The 25,563-nt window shown below is 38.1% G+C and overlaps 1 protein-coding gene across 3 annotated transcripts in view; it reads right to left on the reverse strand.

Moving 5' to 3' along the window:
* Positions 1-25,563, reverse strand: part of PTGFR (prostaglandin F receptor) — a 45,880-nt gene that overhangs the window by 11,295 nt on the left and 9,022 nt on the right. Inside the window, exon 3 of one of the 3 annotated variants that reach the window (XM_074376170.1) lies at positions 21,324-21,399. The exons of the other annotated variants lie outside the window; for them this stretch is intronic. Within the exon in view, the coding sequence (XP_074232271.1) occupies positions 21,324-21,399 (76 nt within the window). The remainder of the gene's footprint in view (positions 1-21,323; positions 21,400-25,563) is intronic. 3 annotated transcript variants of the gene reach the window in all.

Genomic DNA, 25,563 nt, shown 5'->3' on the forward strand with positions numbered 1-25,563 from the left:
TCTTCTTCACAAAGCAGAAATTTCACACAGGTGCTGGTAAGTGGAGAAGACTCAGCAAGACTCGTGAAAGAATCTCTTCTGTAACTGCGTGAGTGGTTGAACGTTCTCTCTAATTACAAACTAAAATTTCCTCTGTGTATCTTAATTTTTGCTCTCCAAAGCATCATGGAATAAGTCCATTTGCTAAATGTCAGCCTTTCACATACTTTAAAAATAACACTAGCCTTATCACTTGCTTCATGTCTTCAACTGCTGCTCACACAACATAGTTTACAAATCCCTGGCTGTTCACCTTTTATACCCTAGTCTCTTAAAAAATGCACTTGTCAGAAATAAAATTAACACTTTATATATGGTCCAATTAGTACAGAGCTCAATGGGCAATCATTTCCTGTGATCTGGACAAGCTACTGACCTGTGCCTCCAGGATTATGTCAGTTTCTCTTTCCCTGCAGGCTGTGCATTGATTATAACTCCTAGGACATTTCAGGAAAAAAGCTGCTTACGAATTAACTGTACTCTTATGAATACGTAGGGTAAGATGCCCTTTACTTTTCCTTGCTTGTTTCCAAGTTATTCAGACTTAGATGCATGAATATATAAATATTTAAATATAAATATGCAGAGTTACAATCACAGGTTTGTGACTGTATTATTGATGGAGTTACACCATGGTACAAATATCTAGTTCTAGAACCTTGGATATCGAACCTGAGGCAGCACCAACGCATATGCCCTTTGACCCACTTTGATAATGCCCCCCACACCCACATCCTGCCCCTCTTTAGTGTCTTATCACTTTAAAAACAGACCATTATGTATATTACAGGCTCCTAACTGGTCTTCTAGACCCAGTTGCCTATTTATTCATTTATCTTATTTCAATTTGTTTAGTCTATTTATCAAATATCTCATAAATGCCGAAAACATGTCATTTTCCCTGTCCTTCTCTCACTGGGAATGACCTGTGGAAATCTCCCACCACTCCTACCCTATCTTCTCCAGGAAGCCTTCCCTAGGCTCCCTGTAGCCCGGTCATCTCTCAGTCTCCATTCCCATCGTGTGAGGCACCACTCCACGAGTATGGACAGACAGAGTAACAGCAGAGTGTGAAAAAGATACCACAATGAGATGATGTCAGTATAAGTACAATAGCCCTTCAATTATATTACAGGTGCCTTGAGAGTTGGAATTATGTCTTTAACTTTCTCAAATCCTTCTCCTCCACCTTACACGTAAGAGGGAAAAGACTCCCCAGTGTGTGTGAAAGAGACGAGAAGAAACAGGCAGTTTGAAGTACGGAAGTTCAGAGACTTAAGCAGAAAGCAGGTCTGGCAACCCCAGATCCAAGCCAAGGATTTCAGGTGAAAACCAACAGAAGTAAAAGAAACCCTACATGGATGTGTGTTTCAAAGAGTGGAACTGTTCATCCCTGGTCTGCCCAGAGTGCTTATTTACTTAAAGGAACCTGGTTCAGTTAAAGTGAGTTTTACATTTTTTTTTAAGTGATAAACATCTCCCCGGAAGCTTTTACTGTCCTTAGGAAAAGGCCATAGTCTCGTCAAAACTGAGAACCGTTTGGGAGGGTGAAGAGGAGAGATACAGATGCAGAGATTCCGACGTGGCTAGATGCCAGAAGGATCTGGGAGCTTGGAGATGGGGGGATGGGGCAGGGCTGGTCCCTTCCAGGGGCTACAACAGAGGCTTCTCTGCCTTAGAGGTCATCATCTGAGTTAAAAGGCTTGTGCCATCCCTGCACCTGCTGGGTAGGTTGTTAGAACCAACCACTGTTATATCAAACTCACTGGCTAATCAATGAGTTTGATTTAACTTCAGTGAAGCCGCTCACTGCTGGCCACTGGATGCTCCTTTCAGTATCTGACACCTCCAGTCACAGGAGCGGTGCAGGAGGACCAGGTCCACTGCGGGGGCTTGGGCCCAGGAGGAATAATGGAATTCTTTTATCCCAATCTGTCTTCAGTCAAAGGTAGAAAGGGAACATCATGTTGGCATCTTATATACATTAACAAAACTCCCAAGGGTAGTTACTATTTTTCTGATACTACAGATAAATCAGTAGGCAAAATTATTAGTTCTTGGAAGAAGAAAACATGTGTATGAAAATACATATGTCCTGCCTTGTTATAAAAGCAGTTTGAGGCATTTGAGGCATTTTACTTTGAACTATGCTTCTAACAGCATTGTAAACTCTGGCTTTTTCCAGCTATGATTATCTATCTCAAACCCATAGTTGGGCTAAAACAAAATATGATTATGCTCTAAACATTAGCAATGGTAGAGGTATAAGATAGTTGCATTCTAATCAAGAAATGTTAACCTAAAATTCATGACTAAAGTAATTATTAGCAACTCACCTGTGACTTAAAGAGAGAATAACTAGTTGGAAGTCAGTTGAAGTATTGGAGATGCACTGTTTCAGGGACAAAAACTACGTTGACTGTTGGCAACACTTTTAACAGCAAAAGCAGACTGTAGCAGGAAGGTGTTTCAGGACGGATGTTAAGGTGTTCCAGTAAAACATCCACCCTGAGACGCATTATGTTTTTCCAAAGAGAAATTTCCAACTGGCAAAGTAGGTTTATTATTACAGAAATTCGGAAAGATTTCCTAAAGCCTTCTTTAGGGTCTAGCAATAGTTTATTATTTAATGGGAATTTTTAATAAGTCTTCCTTTAAAGAGAGAAGACATCCATAATTTTTAAGAGGAACATCAATCATTGAAAAAGCTGACCTGAGCCCACAGACCAAATGCAAAGGCTCTCAGTAACCTTACGGGTAAGGATGGTTACATCTTCTTTACACGTGAACAAATTGAGACACAGAACACAGGGATCAGGGCCAAGATTATGAGCAATGTCTATTTAACTCTAAAGCAGCATACACTTCTGGTCATGAAAAAGATCTGACCTTGCAGATTATCCAGTCAATTTAATTAAAAATAATTCCGTTTCATGGTGGCACTTCCGTCAACCTGGTTGTCTGGTCACAACGATGAGACAATTTGTTAATCATTGACTTTTTGTTTGTTTGTTTGTTTACTTTCTGAACTTACTTCTCTGGGGTTATGTAGTTACACTTTTAATTTTAATTTGGAGAATCTAAGTAGCAAGCTGAAATTCATCTTTAGTTGTAAGTAGTGTATACTCTAGCATTCTCCAGACAACAGCCTACTAGCCTAAATCCAATCAAATTCCCATGTGGATTATCGACACTCTGAATACATATCTTATCTCATGGCCCACAATACTAGCCAGAAAGCTCTGTTCCTAATCCATTTCCTCTATGAAACAATCTAGTGCAACTGCTATACTCCATGTGGTTCTTTCTCTTGACACTTTGGTATTCGTCATCCAATCTTCAACTGATTCAGAAACATACACTATGGTGCCACTAAACCATAAACTCTATTAAGGACAAGACTTTGTCTTGTGGACGCCTTTGTCGCCAGTGCCTGGCTCAATGCGTGGTGCATAACAGGAGCTCAATAAATACCAAATGAAAGAATGAATGAGAAGACATTTTAGGGTCCACGGAAGCCACAAACTGTGACTCTTACTTTACACTACATTGGGCACATAGTGAGTGCCTAACGGTTAACTGGCATACAGCCTTCTCTGTAACACACAAAACTGTCCCAATTTGCTTCAATGGCTGCATCATCACCATCAATAAATGAATGGCCAACATTCGTCAAGTTCATGATATTATTATGTTCAAGATCCTATAGAAGGCTGAGTTAATGGGTTGTGGGGTTTGAGGAGATGGGATGTTTTTTATTTTATTTTATTTATTTTCGGCAGGATACAAAAGTTATTTGAAGTGGTAAACTTGGGCCTTGAAAGTTTAGCATGAGCAAGTCACTTTGGTACGATCTCAGGGATGCAACTGCAATGACGTTTTTGCATTCCATGAATGATTACTTCCCTAAGAACTCAGAAAGGCTGTCATTTACTCGTGTATTAGCATCATCATTATTATCATCAAAAACTGCAATAACTTATTTTGTTAGTTTAAAATACAGTTAAACTATATATAAAAATAGACTTTAAAAAGTTTCTTCAGTCTAGTACAGGGAACAATGTTCAATATCTTGTAATAACCTTTAATAGAAAAGAATATGAAAATGAATATATGTATGTATATGCATGACTGGGGCATTGTGCTGTACACCAGAAATTGACACATTATAACTGACTACACTCGATTAGAAAATAAATAAAAATAAAAATAAAATTTAAAAAATACAGTTAAGACTCAGAGACCAGCAATCATTGTCTAAAAGTCAAACCATTTTACTATAATGTGAAAACCCACTGCTCTGATACCATTTAAACTTTTAATCCCATAGATTTTTTGGAAATCCAACTTTTGAAGAAAAAAACAAAACTTCACGATGCAGTATGTACAGTGATCAGGTTGAGCTGATGGTCTTTCTGAAACAAAGTACTAATAGCCAGATTTCTGTCTGTCTTTTATAAAGCATTTTATCTTACCTAAAACCTCGTAGTTGATAATGTGAATTACACCTGCTGCCTTTGCAGCTGAAGTCTACAGCTTGTGGTACAGAGTAAGAAGAACACCTTGAGAATTTGCCAAAGTGGTCCACTGGGAAGAAAACATTAGCCGTGCCATCCTTTATCCTTAACAAGAGCTACACAGCCATACAAGATCCGCCCTTTATGAAGCAGATTGATTCATAATCCACCTGTTTCACGGATAAGTCATGTTTAGCTCTACAGTGAGCCCAGCGCATTGTATCCCTTTTACTGAGTGACTGCAGCCCATCCCTGGAACGTCTCCTTGACTCACTGTTGACCCCAAACTTTTGCTCCGCCAGAGGCACTTCATTCCCGTCCCTCTCACGTAGCCCAGTGTCTGCAGTGACTATTTCCTCACAAAGCTACTGACTGAAGTAGTGATGACTGCCTCACTTGTCACTCACTAAACAGTGACACACATGGTGATCCCATTCTTGTTATCCATCCAGAATGAGGACCTCTATTGTAAAGAGTACACAGAAATGCTGGTGACCTGGCTGCGTTCCGATAAAATCCTTGGTGCCCTTTACCTGTCCCTCAGTGTTCAGCAGGATCTACAGGTGAAACTGTTTGGGACCCTGTAGGGCTCTCCAGGTCACCTCTGCTCTGTCCACTTACATCACACATTTCTGTCATTCCTTGCTGACAAATGACACCAAACAAAGCAAAAGACAAGAGCACTAGGTCACGCCTAGCAGGATTTAATCAGCTCATTTAAGACCATGTATGCTTTTAACGGAGGTTCAGAAATGTTCCCGCTTTCCCTACTCTCAGTGTGGTGTTAAACTCGATGCCACATCAACCCTATCCTTCAGCAGCCTCTCAGAAGAGAAGTGTTGGTTATCTTCGACTTTTTATCACTGAGTAGGACACCACTTTGAAATGAAGACCTAGCAATTTTTTAGTTCCAGTGAATAACTTAAATTGCATATAGTTCTTGCAGGATGGGGCAGGATGGGATTTTTCATTGTTGGCTTTTGTTTTTAAGGGTATATTGTTGATCTAGTGTAAATAAGCCTTAGTAACAGACCAAAATCAACGGCAGTCCTCCTTGGTGTGATCGTTATGTGAAGAATTATTACATAAGCATATTACTAATTTCAGAAGATTGCTTCCAATTTATAACCAGTGACTTGGAGCAGTTTCTAAGATCTCAAACCAACAAGCAAAATATTGTAATATCACCTTTAGATCCTGGAGTATAAAAAGAATTTCAGTGGCCATTGTCTCCTGGTTCCTAGGAAGAAGCCCCTAAGCCCTTGGAAATTCCAAAATGATAGGTGTGTCTCTGTCATTCACAGTGGGCCCCTGGAATCAAGCCGAAGTTTATGCTAATGAGGTGACTCAGGATGGACCCCTAAATAATTTCAGGATGGGGACAGACCATGCTGAAAAGAGCACTCATGTAATTAGTAGGTTGAATCACTGAGCCACAGGCAATCAGCCTGACTTCCTGGGGACTGAAAAGGTCAATGATTCAATCAATCGTGACAGGTAATAAAATTTGATAAAAACTCTGGACACAGAAAGCTTGAGTGAGCCATCCTGCTTGGTGCTGCACAGTGATGGACTGGGAGGGTGAAACCTCCTGAAGACAGACAAGCTTGGTGTTTGAGACCCTCCCAGATCTTGCCCTATGTGTCTCTTCTTTTGGCTCACCTGATTTGTATCCTCTACAATAAAACAATGAACAGAAGTATAATACTTTCCTGAGATCTGTGAGTCACTCTAGAGAATTATCAAACCTGACATGGTGGGGGGAACACCTGAATTTATTTCCAGTTGGTCAGAAATGCAGGTGGCCTGAGAATCCCCAAACTTGTGGTTAGTGTCAGAAGTGAGGGCAGTCTTGCAGGGGACTGTGCCCTTAATCTGTAAAATCTGAAATAACTCTGGGCAGTTAGCTTCAGAATTGCATTTCAGGTCCCTTGTTACATCCTAGAGCACGTAAGTGTGATAAAGGCTAAGTAAGGCTGGAAATATTATAATAGCTCTGGACTGCTTCAGTTCAGGCATCTTGATATTGATCTTACATGCTGGAACTGGTGACTGGGTTACCATTTTCATACCATTACAAAGCAGTTGGAGGATGTATATGAACTTTTCAATTAAGCCATGGTGGTTATCCTACGCATAGCTAGTAGCAAAAAAAAATAAATAAATAAATCCTTGCACTTGTTCAAAGTGTAGAGTTTTGAATGAAGTTATTAAGAGCCCCCTCTGATTGACGTAAAACAAATACTTCATGATAGAAAAGTATAAGCGGTTGAAACCGGAAAGAACCTCCAACATCACATAGCCTAATTTTATTCATTTCATGGGGAAGAAAATAACTGAGGCCAAGGAGAGAAGTGATTTGCCCAACAGCTGTTCAGCATCTGGGCTGGGACCAGGTTAGACCTACACAACTCAAATCGCACCGTGCTCCCTAAGCTCTTTGTGGTAAAGCACGTTCAGTTACTGAGGCAGGTGTATTGTGAGGGGACCTTCGTCCCTCGAAAAAAATAAATGCAGCTGTATAACTCCGATGATTAAGGCCACGACAGAGCATGGAAAAGAAAGCTGAGGATATCATGGGTGGGTCTTCTCTGGCTGACTAAGGAATGTGGCCAATATTCTATAAGCATGTCAAGCCACTAAAGGATTTTAAATAAAACAAAACAAAAACCAGAAAGCAAAACAAAACTTCCCTATTGCATACATGGGACATAACCTTGCCAACTGCTTGAAGCTCTCAACAGAAACACTTCCTTTTCTTGTTGCTTTTCTTTCTACCCAACTCAGCAACAACAGTGGTCCTCTATTATAGAAGTCTTGTGATGAAGAAGGTAGAACCGAGTCTTTGCCTGAATAGTTAAACTCACATCTGTAATTCCTGGCTCAAGTGAGGTCCGGGAAGGAACTTGAACTAGACAGAGAGTAAAGGAATCAGGGACCTACTGATTCTAAGTACATTCGAGAGCCCCCACTGCGTCACCAGAGTGCTGTCTGGGGGAAAGCAGGGAAGAGATTTCTGGCTGCAGAAGTCCTTCCAACATGGTTTCTCCAGTTCCATAAGGAACAGAGGGAGGAATGCTGCCCCTTGTATAATCCTTGTGTAGCTCCTCAGGCTTCCAGGGACTAAAAGTGATACAGTCTACCAACGCAGACACACATATATAAATTAATTATACAAAAATTAATTCAATCTTTGTTAATAGGTTTAGCAGTTAAGGTTATCAGTTTACTATCAGGAGGCAAAGCTAAATTGAGGTGCAACCTACAAAACAATGACAAGAATTCTTCAAAAGTGTCAAGGTCATAAAAGACAAAGAAGGACTAAGAAATTGTCCCAGAGTCTAAGGGGTCATGACAATGTAATGCTGTATCTTGGACTGGACCCTGGAACAGAAAAAGGTCATAAGTAGAAAAACTGGTCACTCAAAGAGAATCTGTAATTAAGTACAGTAAAGCAAGATGTTAACATTAGGCAAAGCTGGGTGAGGGGTATATATATACATATATACATATATGTGTGTATATACATACACACACACACATATACATATACATATATATATGAAATTTCCTTGACATTTTTGAAACTATTTAGTAAACTTAAATTTAAAAAAAAAAAAAACATTTCCTATTGAAACTATCAATTCTATGTCTATGAATTTATTTTAAGGACATAAATAGGAATGTGTGCAAAAATCCACAGGATGTTCACCTCAGTGTTGTTTATAAAATAGAAAAACAGTAGCAGCCTCCAACAATCAGAAACTTGTAAAATAGGTTATTGTATACCTACACAATGGAATAGTCTGCAGCCATTAAAATGATGCGGCCTAAGAATGCTTACAGGTAACATAAAATATTTATATTATAGTTAAGAAAATAAAGATTATAAAATAATAGCATTTCAGTTTGATTACTATAGTAATAATTATAATAGTTGAAACTTATTGCATAATTACTACATACCTTCTGAAATAGGTCTACTAATAGGTCCTACTTCCATTTTAATGACAAGGAAAAAGAGACAAAATATGGTTAATTAACTTACACAAGGTCAAACAGTTAGTTAAGATAGTCTGGCTTCCAAAATCACACCCTTAATACATCCTCTCTAATACATGTGTGTATGTTTTGAGCAATGCATGGAAGAACATCAACAGAAATGTAACAGGACTTAGCAGAGGCTGGGTATGTACTTGTGGTAAGCAGGCTTTCTAGAATGGCCCCCTGAAGATGTCCCAACGTAATCCTTGAATAAAAGAGCTATGCCCCCCATGATCATGCTATACTACAAGGCACAGCTGACCTTAACACAGTGAGGTTATCAAATCACAAGAGCTCCTTTAAAAGCAGAGAACTTTCTTCAACAGGTAGCACAAGCAGCCAGCGAGCTTCCAAGTGTGAGGAGGATTCAGAGCATTGTTTCTGCTTTGTTGATGGAGGAGACTGTGTGAGAAAGGAGGTCTTCCAGCTGCCTGTAGGACCAGAGAGCGCCCCAGCTGACAGCCAACCAGACCTCACATCTACAGCTGCAAGGAACTGGAGTCCGACAACAACCTGAACGAGTTTTGCAGAGGATTCTTCCCCCGAGCCTCCAGGTTGGAGCCCAGCCTCACCCTTACCTCGATCTCAGTTCCCTGAGCAGAGAACTCATTTGAACCCGCCCCGACTTCTGACCTACAGAACTGTGAGATAATAAAGTGGGCAGTTTCACGCTGCTAAGTTCGTGGGAATTTGTTACAAAACAACAGAAAACTAATACAGCACTTAAGAGGGACTTAGAATTAGGAAACAGCAAAATTTATGTGTAAAAACCTACAACAGCATCACCCTTGATAGAGAAAATATAGAAGCATTTTACGATCTGGAACAAGATAAGGACATCTATTACTACTACCACTGCTTAAGTTAGGATTCTAATTCCTGACCAATGCTATATTTAAAAATGAGGATATAAGAATTAGAAGAAAAACTTTGTTATCTAAAGTGATTAGAATCAATAAATGATGAAACCAATAAAAGAGTTCAGTAAGTTGTTGAACACATGACCAACTTAAAAAAGTCAAAAACACTTCTCTACACTAACATTACCAACCACAGAATATAAGAAAAAATACCATTCAAAATAGCACAGAAATGATAAACTATCTAGGAATTTACTTAATCAAGAAATAAACAAGCCCTTTAAAGCGGCTTATATTTTTCACTTCTTTTTCTGTACTTCTCAAACTTTATTTAATGAATATATATTAGTTTGCTAATAAAAATGTACCATATCAATAGTGATATTCAAAATATTTAGAGCATTGGCACCAATCAATCAGAACAACAAGGCAATAAAGTAGTTCAGACGTACAGCTATGTGCCTAGTAAAAAAGAGCCTTATGCCTTATACTTGTTAATTAATTGATTATTGTATTTCTCTCCTTCAGCCTTCCACTTTCTTCAAAGAATTTCTCAATCAATTATTTTTCCCTGTAGTTAGAAAACAAGTGAAAAGAGAGCAATTGGCCCAACAAGGCAAGCTGGCTTACTGAAAAGATTGCCAGAAACGAAAAACAGAGCTGGCTGGGAGGAGGATGTGTCCACGGAGATAGAGAATGACAAAGTAAGAAAGCAAAACCAGCGCATGTGGCCGGCAGGTGACCAGCAGGCTGGCCATCCCATCCTGCCTGAGGGGGCAGAGTGAAAACATGTGGCTCAGATTACAACTCCCTGCATGAACTCAGCTGTTCAGAGAATGCAAACACTGGTGACCTGCTTTCAAATTATGAAATGACAAGGTTAAAAATCCTTGGAGCTTGATTTTCAGACCCTGGGAGTAAGCAAAAGATAGTCATTAAAGCACTTGGACATACCAAATAAGCACTTTTACAAAATCCCCCAGAGCGGTAAGTAAATTTAACATAAAAAGCAACTTAAGAGGTCAAATTGTTTTCACTGTATAAACACATTCAAGGAAGGCAATAGAGGCACCGTCTATACAATTAAACCATGATTGACCCCAAACTGAAAGCAATTTGTTGCCAAATTGCACTGATGATTCATTCATATCACTAAGAAAGGTGCAGTAGGTCTGAAAACGACCGCCAAAAGCATCAAGACTGTTCTTCCCTTGGGAGATTGTCAGCAAATGCTCCAGAAATTTCTCCCTTGCACTGCTGTAAAACTGGTTCCAATGCCACTCCCTTCTTTCCAGTATATAAACTCCTGTCATTTTTTCCATCAAGCTACCAAGTATTGTGGTATCATTTGCAATACCAGAAAGCCAGGCCCTTCCTCTGTGGGTATATAGAAGACATTGTATTCCTAAGAGGTTTTGCAAATAACACCACAAAAATGGCCTCGCTTAAAAGAACATGACTTTTCCCAGAAACAAGAGGAGAGGAACATATGAGATCAACAAGAAGTTGGTCTTTGTATTCAGGTAAGTGATTTGATAAAAAAGGGCTGAACTCGCCTTCAGATTTCCCTGGTTGGGTTAACCAGTGAAAGATACAAGATCCAAAACCCTAAATTGCAAAAGTCCAAAATCCCAAAAAGGTAAAATGGTGTCTGGTTGGCATCTTCGAGCAGAATTGACCTTATTAAACACTTTCATATTAAGAAGCACCTCATGAAAAGAAAGGAGGCAGTACAAACCTAAAATTGGCTTTTACTGCAAGTTTATGGAAAAGAAATCAGGGTGAGGAAAAGATGAGATCATTTAACCCAAAGAAGAAAGGAAAATGGAAAGTTTACAGATCAATGATTGAATCAAAAAAAAAAAAAACCCAAGAATTGCATTTCTAGAAGAGAACTCAGTCTCACGATTGGTATTTAAGAGCTGACTTCACTAAATCCAGTGACCACCAGAGACAACATAATCCTGAATTCAAGGGTGCTTTGGTCAAGCATGCTACCCTCCATAGCTTGGTGTAGAGTAAACAGAGAGGAAGTTTCCAGCAAAGCTCCTCCTTGGAAGGTCATGGGCACCTGCTCGCAGGGTTTTTGTAATAGAGCGAGTTCTGCTCATGCCTCCCCACATAAGCTCTAAGTTCCTTTGAAGTGAGGATCCCATTTTATTCATGCTTATATAGCCATGTAGCACATGTGCAAATGCCCATGGTAGGCACCTAGGGAGCGCTTTTCAAACTACCACTGAGTTTTACTAGAGTATCATATGGAATCATGGGCATAACAGTAACAAAAAGAATCACACAGCACCTTTTACTGGATGCTCACCAGCTGTCATACGACAACTCACAGGTTACTTGATTAAATGAGTGATACAGTCAGTGAAGTTATCCATATTTTACAGGACTTAAAATTGAAGCCCACAAAGGAGGCGTGGTGAGTACGTGCAAACTTGGGCAGTGAGAAACGTCTGCGCACTGTGAGAGGCCACAGGACTCACCTAGTTAGAAGCAGAGATTCAAGTACAGCCTAAGGAGATTGAGTTGAGTCGTCTGTTTTGGAGTCAGGGCTGACAAAGATGCTTAGTGGTGGGAGACAACATAAAAATTAGGATGTCTTTGCCTATAGAAGGTGCCTGCTAAACATTTGGTAAGTGAATGCAGAGCTGGAGGGGGAAACTCAACCACCTTCCCCAGTCAGGGAGTCCTATGAGGTCCTAACGCTGGCGTTCAGCTGGGGATGAACGCCGATCCTTTCTTCCCACCAACGGAAACTGGAGAATATTTAAGCACCTTGACTCAGAACGCACTGCCTCTTCTCCAGTCAGAATTTGCTGAGGCTTGTTATGGTAGGGCCTGCTCTCTCTCTGCCCTTAAATATTTTAAGGCCCTGCAGAAAAGCTCTGTGAAATAAAATGATAAGATGTTGTACACAGTTTAAATGGTGTCAACTATGATATTCAAATCATAGCAAAAAAAAAAAAAAAAAGGTTTCTTATGCCAGAGTCAAAGCCTAAAAACTCCAGACAAGGGATGTGTAAACTCCTGACCCACGATCCATCTGTAAAGTATTACACACCATCCTAGAAATGTAGGTATGTGTGTGTGTCCTTCATCATGTAATCACAAACACAGTCATGGTCGGACATTTCTCTTTTGTAGCAAAATAATTATTAGGGAATATCAAAGCTGAATTCTCTAGAGTCAAGAAACAGAAAACCACTTGTCACTGAAACATGGAAATATCTAATTTGTGTGTCTCTGTGTGTGCATAGCTATGCAAAACTGAAACCAAAAAAAATTATAATACGTAACAATAAAGAGAATTAAAAGAGAGACAAATAACCTCATCTCAAAAGCAAAATAAGCTAACTACTACACATAAAATAGGTAAAAAATAAGGTCCTACTGTATAGCACGGAGAAGTATATCCAATACCTCGTAATAGCCTATAATGAGAAGGAATATATATATATATGTATGTACAACTGAGTCACTATGCTATACACCAGAAATTAACACATTGTAAACCAACTACAGTTCAATTTAAAAAGGAAAATAAAATGGATAATTGCATATTCTCAAATGAGTGTTCATCAAAATGCCCTTTGCTAAGTCAGCAGAGAAGATATACTGAGGTTATTAACCAAGTAGAATAGATAAGATAGAACTAAATGTTCCCTTTAAAATTTGTGCCACACTATATAATTGTATCTTAAGCCTTAAGAAAATATCATTTTGAAAGTGTTTCTTTTGATACTCACGAGTGAATCCATATTTAATAGTGATGTATCATTTGCCTTACTTCCCAACATAAGTTCTAAAAAAGTGATGTGTTCAATACTCATGTTTCAAATGAAATTTCAAACAACTTTCTGCTATATTCCTGTTCTGTTGTAATCCACTAGCAGCCAAAATTATCTTTTAAAACTATGTATCAGATCATATCCTTCTCTTGTTAAAAAGACATTCCAACTGAATTGAATCCAAACTCACAGTGACCCACGAGGTCACTGCCTCCCTCTCATCCTCAAATCCTACCAGCCTCACCTGGGCTCCCCTTGCTCCAGTTAATGGCCTTTGTTTTGTCTCTCATTACAAGAAGCTCATCCCCAACACTGGGGTGTTTTTTTTTTTATCATTATTATTACTGAACTATAGTCAGTTTACAACATTGTGTCAGTTTCTGGTGTACAGCATAATGTTTCAGTCATACATATACATTTGTATATTCATTTTCATATTCTTTTCCATTATAAGTTACTACAAGATATTGAATATAGTTCCCTGTGCTGTGCAGCAGGACTTTGTCGTTTATCTATTTTATACGTAGTAGTTAGTATCTGCATATCTCAAACTCCCAATTTAACCCTTCCCATCCTCTTCCCACCACAGGGTTTTTGTGCTGGCTGTTCCCTCTATCCAACCACCCTGTCCATATATCTTCCCATGGCTGACTCCTTCTAGTCACCCGGGGCTAACTTCATCCTCAGGCCATCCTTGACCATCCAACCTAAAACAGCCCCAAGTCCCACCGTCAGTCATAGCATTTACTGCCCTTTGAAATCATTCTGTTAATTTCTTTGTTTACTTATTCTCTCTCTCTCTTTCTCTCTCTCTCTCTCCAAACAGCCTCTACCTCAGGCAACCATCACCCTCAGAAGAATGAAATCTCCAGGAAAGCGGGGCTGAGGCCTGTCTTGTCCAGCACAATAGTCCTGGAAGACAGGAGTGTCCAACACATGGAAGGCACTGAGAAAAATACTTGTTGAATTAATAAGCAGTCTTCTAATAATGAAATCTATTCTATTTCTGGATGTGTTTTAGTTACTTTTTTACAGTGGATTCTCACTGAGGAGCCATATCTTTGGGTCTCTTTAAAAATCAGGACTATGGCTTCCTCCAGCTGCAAACATGCCTGGTATGATGGCAAGGCTGTTCAGTGAGAGATGAACGCATTCTCAAGATAAAAGTTTGTTTTGTTGCAATCAGAATTCTGAAACTGGCTCCTCATGGCATCCTCTGGTTCCAATCAAGCCTCCCTGGTCCTTCCAGACATTCAGCAAGGACTCTCTCCCCTGGATGAGGTGTTAAATTTCAATGACAGAAGAGAAGAGAAAAACACTCTCAAAGTGTAAAAACATTCTGTACAATATCTAGGTTATCTTTAATATTCAATACCAACTAATAGACCTGCCTTTTTTTTTTTTTTTAATTTACCCAAGTAAATTAGAACCCACTTACACTGGGGACAGAGGAAGGTAGGAGACTAAGGGCATCATCCACCTTCTAGAAGGGAGAAGAGAAGCAATCTTTTTCTAATTTATTGAAGGCAGACTTTTTAGTAAATTTGTTCAAAGATTTACTCCCGATCAAGCCTACGTCAGTAAACAGCAGAGTACAAAAATAATCCTCGTTTTAATCCTGTTCATCTTCCTCCACAAATCACAACCAACACAATGTCTTTGAGCTGTCTTCACATGTGAGCTGCTCCCCATGAGTCTGGACGTCATTCTGATGATTCAACCTCATGATGCTAAATGCAAGTGATGTCCGGCCTTATGTGACTGTATCCTTTGGGTAAACCTTCTGAACATGTGGAGTCATAAATATTTTCCATGTCTGAAGAAATATACAACTGAAGAGGTAATAGGGAGTCAGCGGGTTAAACTGTAAAGTGCTGAGAGCGTGGCCAGGCATATGGTAGGAGCTACAGACGAGGGGCTTTAATTAATTAGCTCTTATACAACAAAACAAAGCTTCTAAGCAAAAACTTGACATTTAAGATAAAGCCAATTCCAGGTTCTAGTTATATATCAAAAACTTAGTCCTTTTTTTCAAAAATAACATTTAAAAATAAAATCCTTGTGTGGCATCATATGCATTTAATAACCATCATCATAAGAATGTTGTTTCATTCATTAATTTCATTTCACTTATAATTATATAGAATTAAATGCTATGCTTTATCCATAAAAAGAGACATAAATGTGGGCTAGAATAATCAGAGCAGGTTTCATGAAGAAAATTATTACAAATGTAAATAAAAACAAATCAAGACTTTCAGAATTATAATTCCTCTAGTAAAAAGAAAACCAAATTTTCATCAGTGTACTGTGCTATAGTAACATCTTTTTAGAGAGCTGATATTTAGCCACTGGCCTTATATATATATTTGACTGTACTTCATGCTAAACCATGCAATTTTGACATCCTATTTATGAGACATTGGCCTTTCTTCCAGAAATTTTGGAGGGGAAAATACTTAGTTACTTAACTGACATTCATACATGAATGCTCTGACTTTAATTATAAAAGCAATACTTAATGAACTGTATTCACCTGTTCTTAAAGTCATGCTGCCATGTTAACTTCTCCCTCCCCTCCTCAGGCTGGGTGGTATAGGTCTGTCACTGATGGGGGAGGCCCAAGATCAAACTTCCTGGGCCTCCCGGTGGTCTTCAGTGGACAGGGAAAATGAAGTTAATTCCAAAATACAGAACTTCTTCCCTCAAGCAGAAACAGTTTTGAGTGTTTGGCCATGGGGTAGGGGTAAGAGAATTCTCAGGACTCACTGGGTTCTATCACTTTGCTTAGGATCTGAATACGCAGAGCATCCTTCAGAAATCATCGTGATGCATGATTTTTAATTGACTGTCTGCTTGTGTTATTATCGTGTTTAGCAGATAAATAATCTCTGGGTGACTTGAATTGATGTGAACTTGAGTTTTTGGCAACCATGTAAAACAAACCAAGAAGTCCAAGAGAAAGGCAAAACCCATGCTGTGGTTACAGTGTATGCCAATTAATACTCAGAGGAGGTATTCAAGACAAGGGCACTCATATAGGTAAAGCAGGTCATTCATTCATCTTAACAGCCAAATATTAAGCGGCTTGCTAAGGTGACCATGAAATCCACATCAACCCAAAACTATCTAAATAAGCAGACTATCTTTTGTATTATTACCACTTATCTTAGACAGACAAACCCAAAGTGGGCAATCAGGAGAGGCACAATGACACACAATGGAAATCGTCCCTAGACAGACAAACTGCTGTCTTCTCCACCTTCCAGGAAAGCTTTTAGCAAGCTGGTTTTGATATCCGTATCTACAGATCAGCCTGCTATGAACTTAGACAGATGATCTAAAAAGACAAAGATCTCCAGCAATCCCACTCCTGTGGATATATCCAGAGAAAATTCTAATTCTAAAAGATACATGTGTCCCCATGTTCACAGCAGCACTATTTACAATAGCCAAGACCTGGAAGCAACCTAAATGTTCATGGACAGGTGACTCGACAAAGAAGATGTGATATATACACACATACACACACACACACACACACACACACACACACACACATATACACACTACTCAGCCATAAAAAAGAATGAAATTATGCCATTTGTAGCAACGTGGATGGACCTAGAGATTATTATACTAAGTGAAGTCATTCAGAGAAAGAGAAATGTCATAGGATATCATTTATATACGGAATCTTAAAAAATGACACAAATGAACTTATTTACAAAACAGAAATAGACTCACAGACATAGAAAACACACTTACAGTTACCAAAGGAGAAAGGGAGGGGGATAAATTAGGAGTTTGGGATTAGCACATACACACTACTATATATAAAATAGGTAACCAACAGGTCCTAATGTATAGCACAGGGAACTACGTTCAATATCTTGTAATGACATATAATGAAAATAAATATATATATACATATATAACTGATCACTACGCTGTACACTAGAAACTAACACAACATTGTAAATCAACTAAACTTCAATAAAGAAGGGCAAAGATCTCCTCTAAATGCCACGCATTTAGAACTACTTAGTATTTCTTTCTTAACTGAAAACAGTTTGTTTGAAATAAGAAACAGTCTGCTTGAGTTGTCTTTGGATTTTAAGTGGAGAAAAGGATCTCCCTACATCCTGTAAGAGCTTCAAAAACACGTCATGCTATCAAAGTTTATAAAGACCGTGGATTTTTTTTTAGTTCTTTGGTACGTCAGGTAGTTTTTGGATCCATAAATACTATATGAAAGAAATATTGTCTCAAAAATGTCATTATAGAAGCATATAAAGATTAAGCTGTATCAGACACTAATTCTCTGTTCACCACACTATACACAAGCATAATGACATAGATATCTGTTGTCATTTGGCATTGCAGTTTGGAACCAAGCTTTCATACGAGGAACTGAGGAATAAGAAGGCATTCACACAGTTCGTTCTTTCTATGTGCAATTCCAGTCTGGCTTTTCCCCTAAAGAGTTTATTTCTAATTGAAGCAGATCCATAGGATATGCTGGGTTGGAGGAATATTCTCAGAAGTTTCTTCCTAGTGCACAGGTCTTGGGCAATTCCACACTAAATCCTGGAGCAGGACTGAGCAAGGAACAGGCCAGTTACAGGTGCTGAGGTCCACCGTGGTCTGTAGCAAATTCGTGGGACTAGGCAGAACTGATCTGCTTTCTAAACTAGAAATTAGCCATGCTCTTCCCTTCATTGACCCTCTTCCGATTTAACTTCATACATCCTAAGTTGGCAGAACTAAAGCATCTCCCAGAATACAGGCCATGGAATATGAGGACAGGTTCCTCCCCATGATGTATTTTTTTCAATTTCAGAATTCTGGAGCCCAACCAAGAGGTACCGAGGGGCATGGCTGAGAAGGAAAGAAAAGCTCTGCTAGTTTTGTTTGAATGCTACGATGATGCTGCATTCCATTGATAAGAATGGAGCTGAAGTGTCTTAGACTATCTCAATAATTAACAAATGCAGAAATAAAATCCAAAATACTGAAAAAGTCTACCGCTGTTATCGCGATGATCATGCTAAGCATCAGTATAAGATAAAGAAGATACCAAGGAAAAATGTTTTAAAACATCAGAGAGGGAAGATTTGTTTATATTTATAAAAGGAACAATTTATAACAAAGATATAACAGACATGAATTAGCCCCTGATGACATGACACTGAAATCTAAATCATAAAAATCCAATGAAATACAAATATAAGCTAACAAAACACAAATAGAATAAAATTCTAAGTTCTTATACACACACTGTCTGACAGAACAATAAGAAAAATAAGAAAATAAGATTCTATAACTAATAATTATGATTCAACAGTTACATGTTGAACTTTGTAACTTAAAAAAAGAGAGAGAATGTAGATTCTTTTCAAATTCCCATGGGCTATTAACAAAATCTGACAATAAAAAGTTAACTAACTTGAAAACAGTAAGATTTATAAGTTGCTATAAGACATTTTAAAACTATTAAGCTAAACAACCCTTTGGAAAGACTAATTTTAAAAGAAAAAATACAAATGATTCACAAAACATTGGTAAAATAAACATATATTAATGTATACATTTATAATTTGTATATGTATAATATATAAATTAATAGAGAAGAATCTTTATAAGCAAATTCTCAGTACAAAAGTTTGCTACTAAATTTATACTCTTAAAAACTGATTAAATTCTACTAAAATGTACCAATGTGGGATTAAGAAAAAGTGGAAAACTGAAACCAACAGCCAGAAAAAAAAACTAAAGTTCTATTTAAAAAAATATTGAAATGGTGTCAGACCATCACAAAAAGCTGACATCTAAATTACTTCAATTATTTCAGTACATAGAAAAAAATTTCCCTACTGTCTTTTAAAACTAGTATAATTCTAGTATTAAAAGCAGAAGAATAAAAGAAAAGAAAATTAGAGAACTTTTTTAAAAACAAAAATATGCATGAAAGTTTCTCCAAAAATGTATACAAGTGCCCAACATCCACATGAAAAGATGTTCAACATCATTAGTCACCAAGGAAATGCAACTCAAAAGCAGAATGAGTTACCACTGGACATCAACTAGAAAAGCCATAATAAAAAATTGTTAAAGAAACGAAGTTTGGGTGAAAATATGGAGGCATTGGAACCCTCATCCATTGCCATTACATGGAAGAACCTTGAAAATCTCATGTTAAATGAAAGAAGCCAGACACAAAAGGCCACATACTGTAAGATTCCATTTATATGAAATATCTAGAATAGGCAAATCTGTAAGGCCAGAGGACAGAGCAGTGATTGCAAGGAACCACAGAGAGCAGGGAATGAGGATGGACTGCTAATGGGCATGGGATTTCCCTTTGTGGGGGGTGAAAATGTTCCGGAAAAGACAGGGGTGATGGTTACACAGCACTGTGAATGTACTAAATGTCACTCAATTGTACCCTTTAAAATTATTTAAATAGTTAATTTTATGTTATGTGAATTTTGTCACACTAAAAATAAAAAAAAAGTATCAAGATCAGTGCTTTCTTATACACATGCATGAAAAATAAGAGAAAATAATAAAATTTGATTGACAATAGAAAAAAATGTTTTAAAATCTTAGAATAAAAATGATGTGAAGCACTGTTATGAAGAAACTATGAAATTAATATTCAAAACATGATTCTGATCGTGAAAGAGAACACTCTATATTGTAACTGACAAAATGAATACAAGTCTAAATAAAACCTGAAGAAAATGTTAACTATAAGCAAACCTAAAGTTAGATCAAAATAAAGGGTATAGAAAGATCCAGACACATTTAAGAAGTTTACATATAATAAAGGTAGGAATTTAAAACAGTTGCAAAAAGATCATTTAATAAATGATTTGGGGATAACTAGCTAACCAGTCAAAAGAAAATTCATGTTATTAACCTGCAAACTAACCAAACCAACATAAATTACATATGTTTTTAAAACACAGATACAAAAAAGGAAAAGCAAAAGTTCTAGAAGAAAAAAGAAATGAACACCAGTATCATCTTAGCCTGAGAAAGTACTTCTTAACATGAAACAGAAAGCAGTAACTACAAAAGAAATTATTGATTCATTCGCCACTTGTATAATTAAGATGCTAAATTAAAAGGCTAACAATGAACCTGGCAAAACAACTACTTTTATAACCATTGATTGCATAATTACTTTTATTTATTAGCATTATCTGTTCTTTGTTATTCACAGAGTCCTTGAAAATACCCACACATTCACCAGAAAAGGAGATAATGCTCAATAATATACGACAAAAAAGTTTAACTACTTTGTGAACCAAAGAAATTAAACTAATATTCATTCTGTCTCAGCTGGGTAAAAGGATGCACCCAGAATGCTGAGTGTTTATCTCTGGGTAGTGAGATTTGGATGATTGTTTTTAATTTTAATTTGCAGTTTACTATATTTTCTTACAATAAAATTTTATAGTTAAAGAAAACATTTCATTTTTCAAAGCAGCTTGAGGGAACATAATACATGAAATTTAATACGTTCCACAATAAGGAGAAAATGTCCGTGGAAATAAAGGGAGATCTTTCCAACGGAGTTCCTAAAACACGAGAGCGCCCTCTCCACCCTCACACCTACACACGCCAGCTTCCCGGGGCCTCTGCTGCCTTGTCCCGGCTCCTACATTCTCTCTCTCTGTCATTCACGTGGCTTTTATTTTCTTTGTCTTCTGGTCCTCTGCCCTGACCATAAATGCAAGAAGCCAAATAAAGGAAGATGGAATCATGGTAAGAACAATAACAATTACTGTTGCTGCTCTAGCTACAGCGTTATTATTTAATACTTAACTAATGCCCCGCTGGGCCCAGAGTTCTCCCCTATTACTGAAGCAGTTAACCTTCTGCCCTGCTCCCAGGCAAGGCAAGAAAAATATAAATGGTTATATTTATGTCTTGTTAAAAGAGGAAAGAGAAGGAAAAGGACGATGCGCGTAACAGATTGGAGGAGCGAGTGCAAAGATCGTGGATAAATTAAAGGAGCTAGAAAGGACGGTTTCTAGAATCTGGGTCGGGAGTACCTCCCCTGGTCATGTTCTGTGTCTGCTTTTCTCTCCGCCTGGAGAGAGACACCCAGCCTCTTTGTTCAGCAAAAGCCTGCCGAGAGAATAAACCGATGAGTGAATAGATTAACAAGCAGATTAAAGCATAAGTGATTTTTAATTGTCTTCATTTACATTATTAATGTTCCCAGCCTTGCTTTTCTTTATTTTCAGTCCTTTCTAACACTTTCTTAGCCTAAATTCTTGGAAAGAGTTAGTGGTTTTTGTAACCTTCATTTTACCAACATTTATTTCTCTTTTATGTCCTGAATCACTTTCCTTGTCAAAAGATAGTATAAACCATTAATCTGAATTTTTAAATTTATGTTATCTGACTTAATTTTTCTTCTACTCATGTTTCATTGCTTGAAAAACCTTCTAGCTTTTAATATTAACTTCTTCCAACCTGCTATATTCTGATCTTGTTCTAACCTTGCTCGGACCTGTCCACAACACTAGTTTCTTATCTGCAGCTTTTTATCTCTCTAGAAATTATATACATTATTATCTCTTTTCTCCTTGGTTTTACATTACAATTTGCATTACTTGACTTTGGATCACATTTATTTCCAGTAATTTTTCCCTCCAAATCATATACTACAGATATTTATATGTTATCAAAAATAATCTCATCCATTCCATTCATGACAGAATACCGGCTATTCTATTATAAAGTATAATCGAATATCATCATATTTCCATTTTCTATACATGTCCTCTCTTCTCCTTTTCTATAAGTCCTGTTGATTAAGGCCATAGATATTGTGACCAATTAAATCAAAGAGACTGTTAATCTGTATCTAGAACACCGCCCAGCAGTTGGTAGGTGCTCAATAAATCTGTCAATTAAATAAACCAGTAATTACTTGCAGACCACCAAATCAGAAGTAATAGCTTCCTACTCCAGTGCCATCATTCATTTAATAACTAATTTAAAAGTGCCTTTGATCATTGTGTTGACAGATGATCTCTCGTTGGCTTTTATGGATTGGAAGCATTAATATTTAATAGTAACAGACAATAATGATAACAGTATAATGACCGAAGCATATGGTACTGTGTCACGCACTATTTTAACTTACGTACGTTAATTTATTTAGTTCTCACAGCAACCCAATGAAACAAGTACTATGACCCTACCAAGTCTACACATGAGGAAACTGAGGCAAAAAGTGGTTAGGGACACCTAGAAAGTGGAAGAAACAGGACTTGAGCCCAGACTCTTCTATTGCCTCTTCAAGAGCATATTACCTCTTACTCTATATCTTTTACTCCAACTAAGTTATCAGCTCTTTGAGGAAAGAGCTTTATCTTTTACTCCCTGGAAACAGTCACAGCCCCAAGAGTAATGCCTTACGCATAACATTCTCAATATTTTTTGCTGATGTTAACTTGATTCAAAAATGATTAATACCTCATAAGTTATTATAATGATAAGTTATTAGAATATTCGAACTCCAATAAGATGCGAAAGATCAGCACAAAACATCTTTACTTCTCGTGAGGCAGTGAAATAAGGAGCAATAATCTGAACCTTCAAGTGGAAAATGCCCAAGAACGTTTTCTGGAGCTATGAGCTCCCCCGTCCCTTTCCAGTGCAACCAAACCTTCTCAATAGAGGATTGAAATGGAAAACATCTGAACAGATGATTGTTTCTAATTGAGATGCTGGGTGGCAATGCCTGCAATGGCTTTTTGAGGATTTGGAGATTGTGTTGAGCATTTACTCTGTGCCAATCCCTGTGTCTCGAGAAAAATTGCGAGGGCAGATTATATTTTCTGCCCCTTTTAAGTGCTTTTAAGTGAGTACTGTTACTATAATCAGTTCACAGATGTACAAAATTGGCTGAGAGTAACTCCAGGTCACTCCAGGTGGGGTTGGGACCCTGCCCCCTGCCTGAGCTTGAATAATTACAGTATTCTAAAAGAGAGGCTTGATTTGGGTACACTAAAATAACTAAAGAGAATCCTACGAAATCCAATTGTCTCCGTCTCCTTTGCCATCACACCGCAGCCACACTCCATTTTAGCATTTCACAATCTGAATTTAATTTGGGGATTCAATAGCTCAGGAGGAGTGAGTGAAACCACCTCCTTTTCTGTATAAAGCCACAACTGCACCCACACCTCGGGGGCATTGCCATCCTGACACCCAGCATGGAGGATGGGCAGAATGATAAATTTACACAAGCTTTGAAACGTAGTATGTGCAAATATCCAGAGACAAATTTCTCCTATTGAGTGAAATCCTCTGTAGATACAGAGCAGCAGCATTGCTATACCAGGTAAAACATATCTGGTGTGGCTGTAAGCACCTTCCAAAGCAGGTGTAAGTGGAATGCATTTTATGTACCTCCTGTAAGGGTAAGACTAAGCAAATGAAGTTACAGTGGGCAACCCAGAGAGATTCTGGACACATCGACATCTTGAATTGTTCTTCAAATGTTTGGGAGTTTAATAAAAACCCCAAAACACATTAAGCCAGAAGAGTTTTAGATCCATGAGGGTATAAATTTAATCCACATGTTTCTGATTCATTTACACTTGAATCATTCAAGCAATGTTTTGTAAGTGCCGTCTCAAACGTCTATGATATCTTTGGCCATTTTTATGTCTTTCTCCTTAAAAACAGGAAGTCATATTTTGCCAAGAGTAAATAAACTTAAAATACCAAAATATTCCAGACCACCATGCACATCTAAAGCAACAGACTTTTGTGTAAAGTCTCAACCTAGCAGTGTCTTTTTTTTTTTTTAATTGATTGACTTTTGCTGGTCCAGTTTTACCCCATACAGTTCCATGAAGGGAGACAAAATACTCAAAGGAGTTCAATTCCAAAGGCCTATACATAGCTCAATATATACCAGATCACACTGTAAACCTATGTGTAATATGCTGTACATTGAGATACTGTGTGAACAGAAGATCGCCCCAAGCTGGCTGGATTCTGCAGGAAACAGACTTAGAGACAGAGATCTTACATGCAGGAATTTTTCTGGAGAGTGTGAGGCGATGAGGAAAGCAGGATTTCACAGAGGGAGAAGCAGGTCTGGAATGCAATTACAAGCTCTGAAGCACGGATGACCCTTCAGAAGTGTCCGACATGAGGCAATGAGGTCAACCAATTGAGTCCTGACCTCATCAGCATAGTTTCAAAGTGGAAATGAGGACCGTGACCCACTGAGCCCTCCTTCACATGAGATTCATTTAGCAAAGGAATTAAGCCCAATTCTGTGCCAGACGTTGGTCCCTTTCTTCAAGGAGCTTACATGCCAGAGGCAGAAGCCAAACAACCACGAAACAAACACAGTTAAATGTACCCCATGTTGTCAGATCCTGCTAAGTGCTATGGGAGAAATAAAGCCAAGGAATGGAAGAGAGAGAGAAAGGGTACTTTTGAAAACAGCCCAGCTAGACAGCATGACATTAAAGAGAGGAGTTAGGGGAGAGCCATGTGGATGTCAGGAGGAAAGCACTCCAGGCAAGAGGACACCGAGGCTTCAGGGACAGGGATGTGTTCCCAAATCTCTTTGAAGGTCCTGTCGCTGACCTCACACCATGTACTCCGTGCCCACCCAAACATGAGAGCAGCCTGAATTCTTATCATGTAAAAATACATTAATATATCTCTAAAGCATACCTTTTCTTCTGGATATAAATTTTGAGTTATTTAAGAATGTTTATACATTGTTCACATTTTCTTTTCACTTGAAGCATATAAATGTACCTCTGTCCACCATCCTTTTGGTGTAGAGACAGGTGCACAGACACATACACGGAGTTCCATCACCCAGTTCTTAATTACGATCCTGAGAGCCAACCTTTCAAAGAATGCAATCCTCACTAATAGCTGAAATGTCCTCTTTTGCTGTGTTGTTCTGTCATTTGCCACTCGCTCTGTGAGACCTGGTCATTATGATGCCAATGCCTTTAGCAATTCAGTAAAATTCAATTAACCATTCAGTTCTTTGATTTATATCTGACAAATATCTTCGTGACCAAATGTTTGACTCTGTTGACTAGAAATACTAGCATAAGATTAACAACCTCAGGAAACTCAAATTCAAACTCTGCTCATGCAAGAAAACACATTTCCTGGGTAAACTCACCTATGTAAGATACCATTTTTCTCTTCAGATATTTTATACTTCTTTTCCCAATTCAAAATGATCCTCTACTCTTGAAGAGAAGAAAAACACCTGAATGGCCTTCCAGGAAC

This window comes from Camelus bactrianus, chromosome 13 (genome assembly GCF_048773025.1).
Source record: "Camelus bactrianus isolate YW-2024 breed Bactrian camel chromosome 13, ASM4877302v1, whole genome shotgun sequence".
NCBI lineage: Eukaryota > Metazoa > Chordata > Mammalia > Artiodactyla > Camelidae > Camelus > Camelus bactrianus.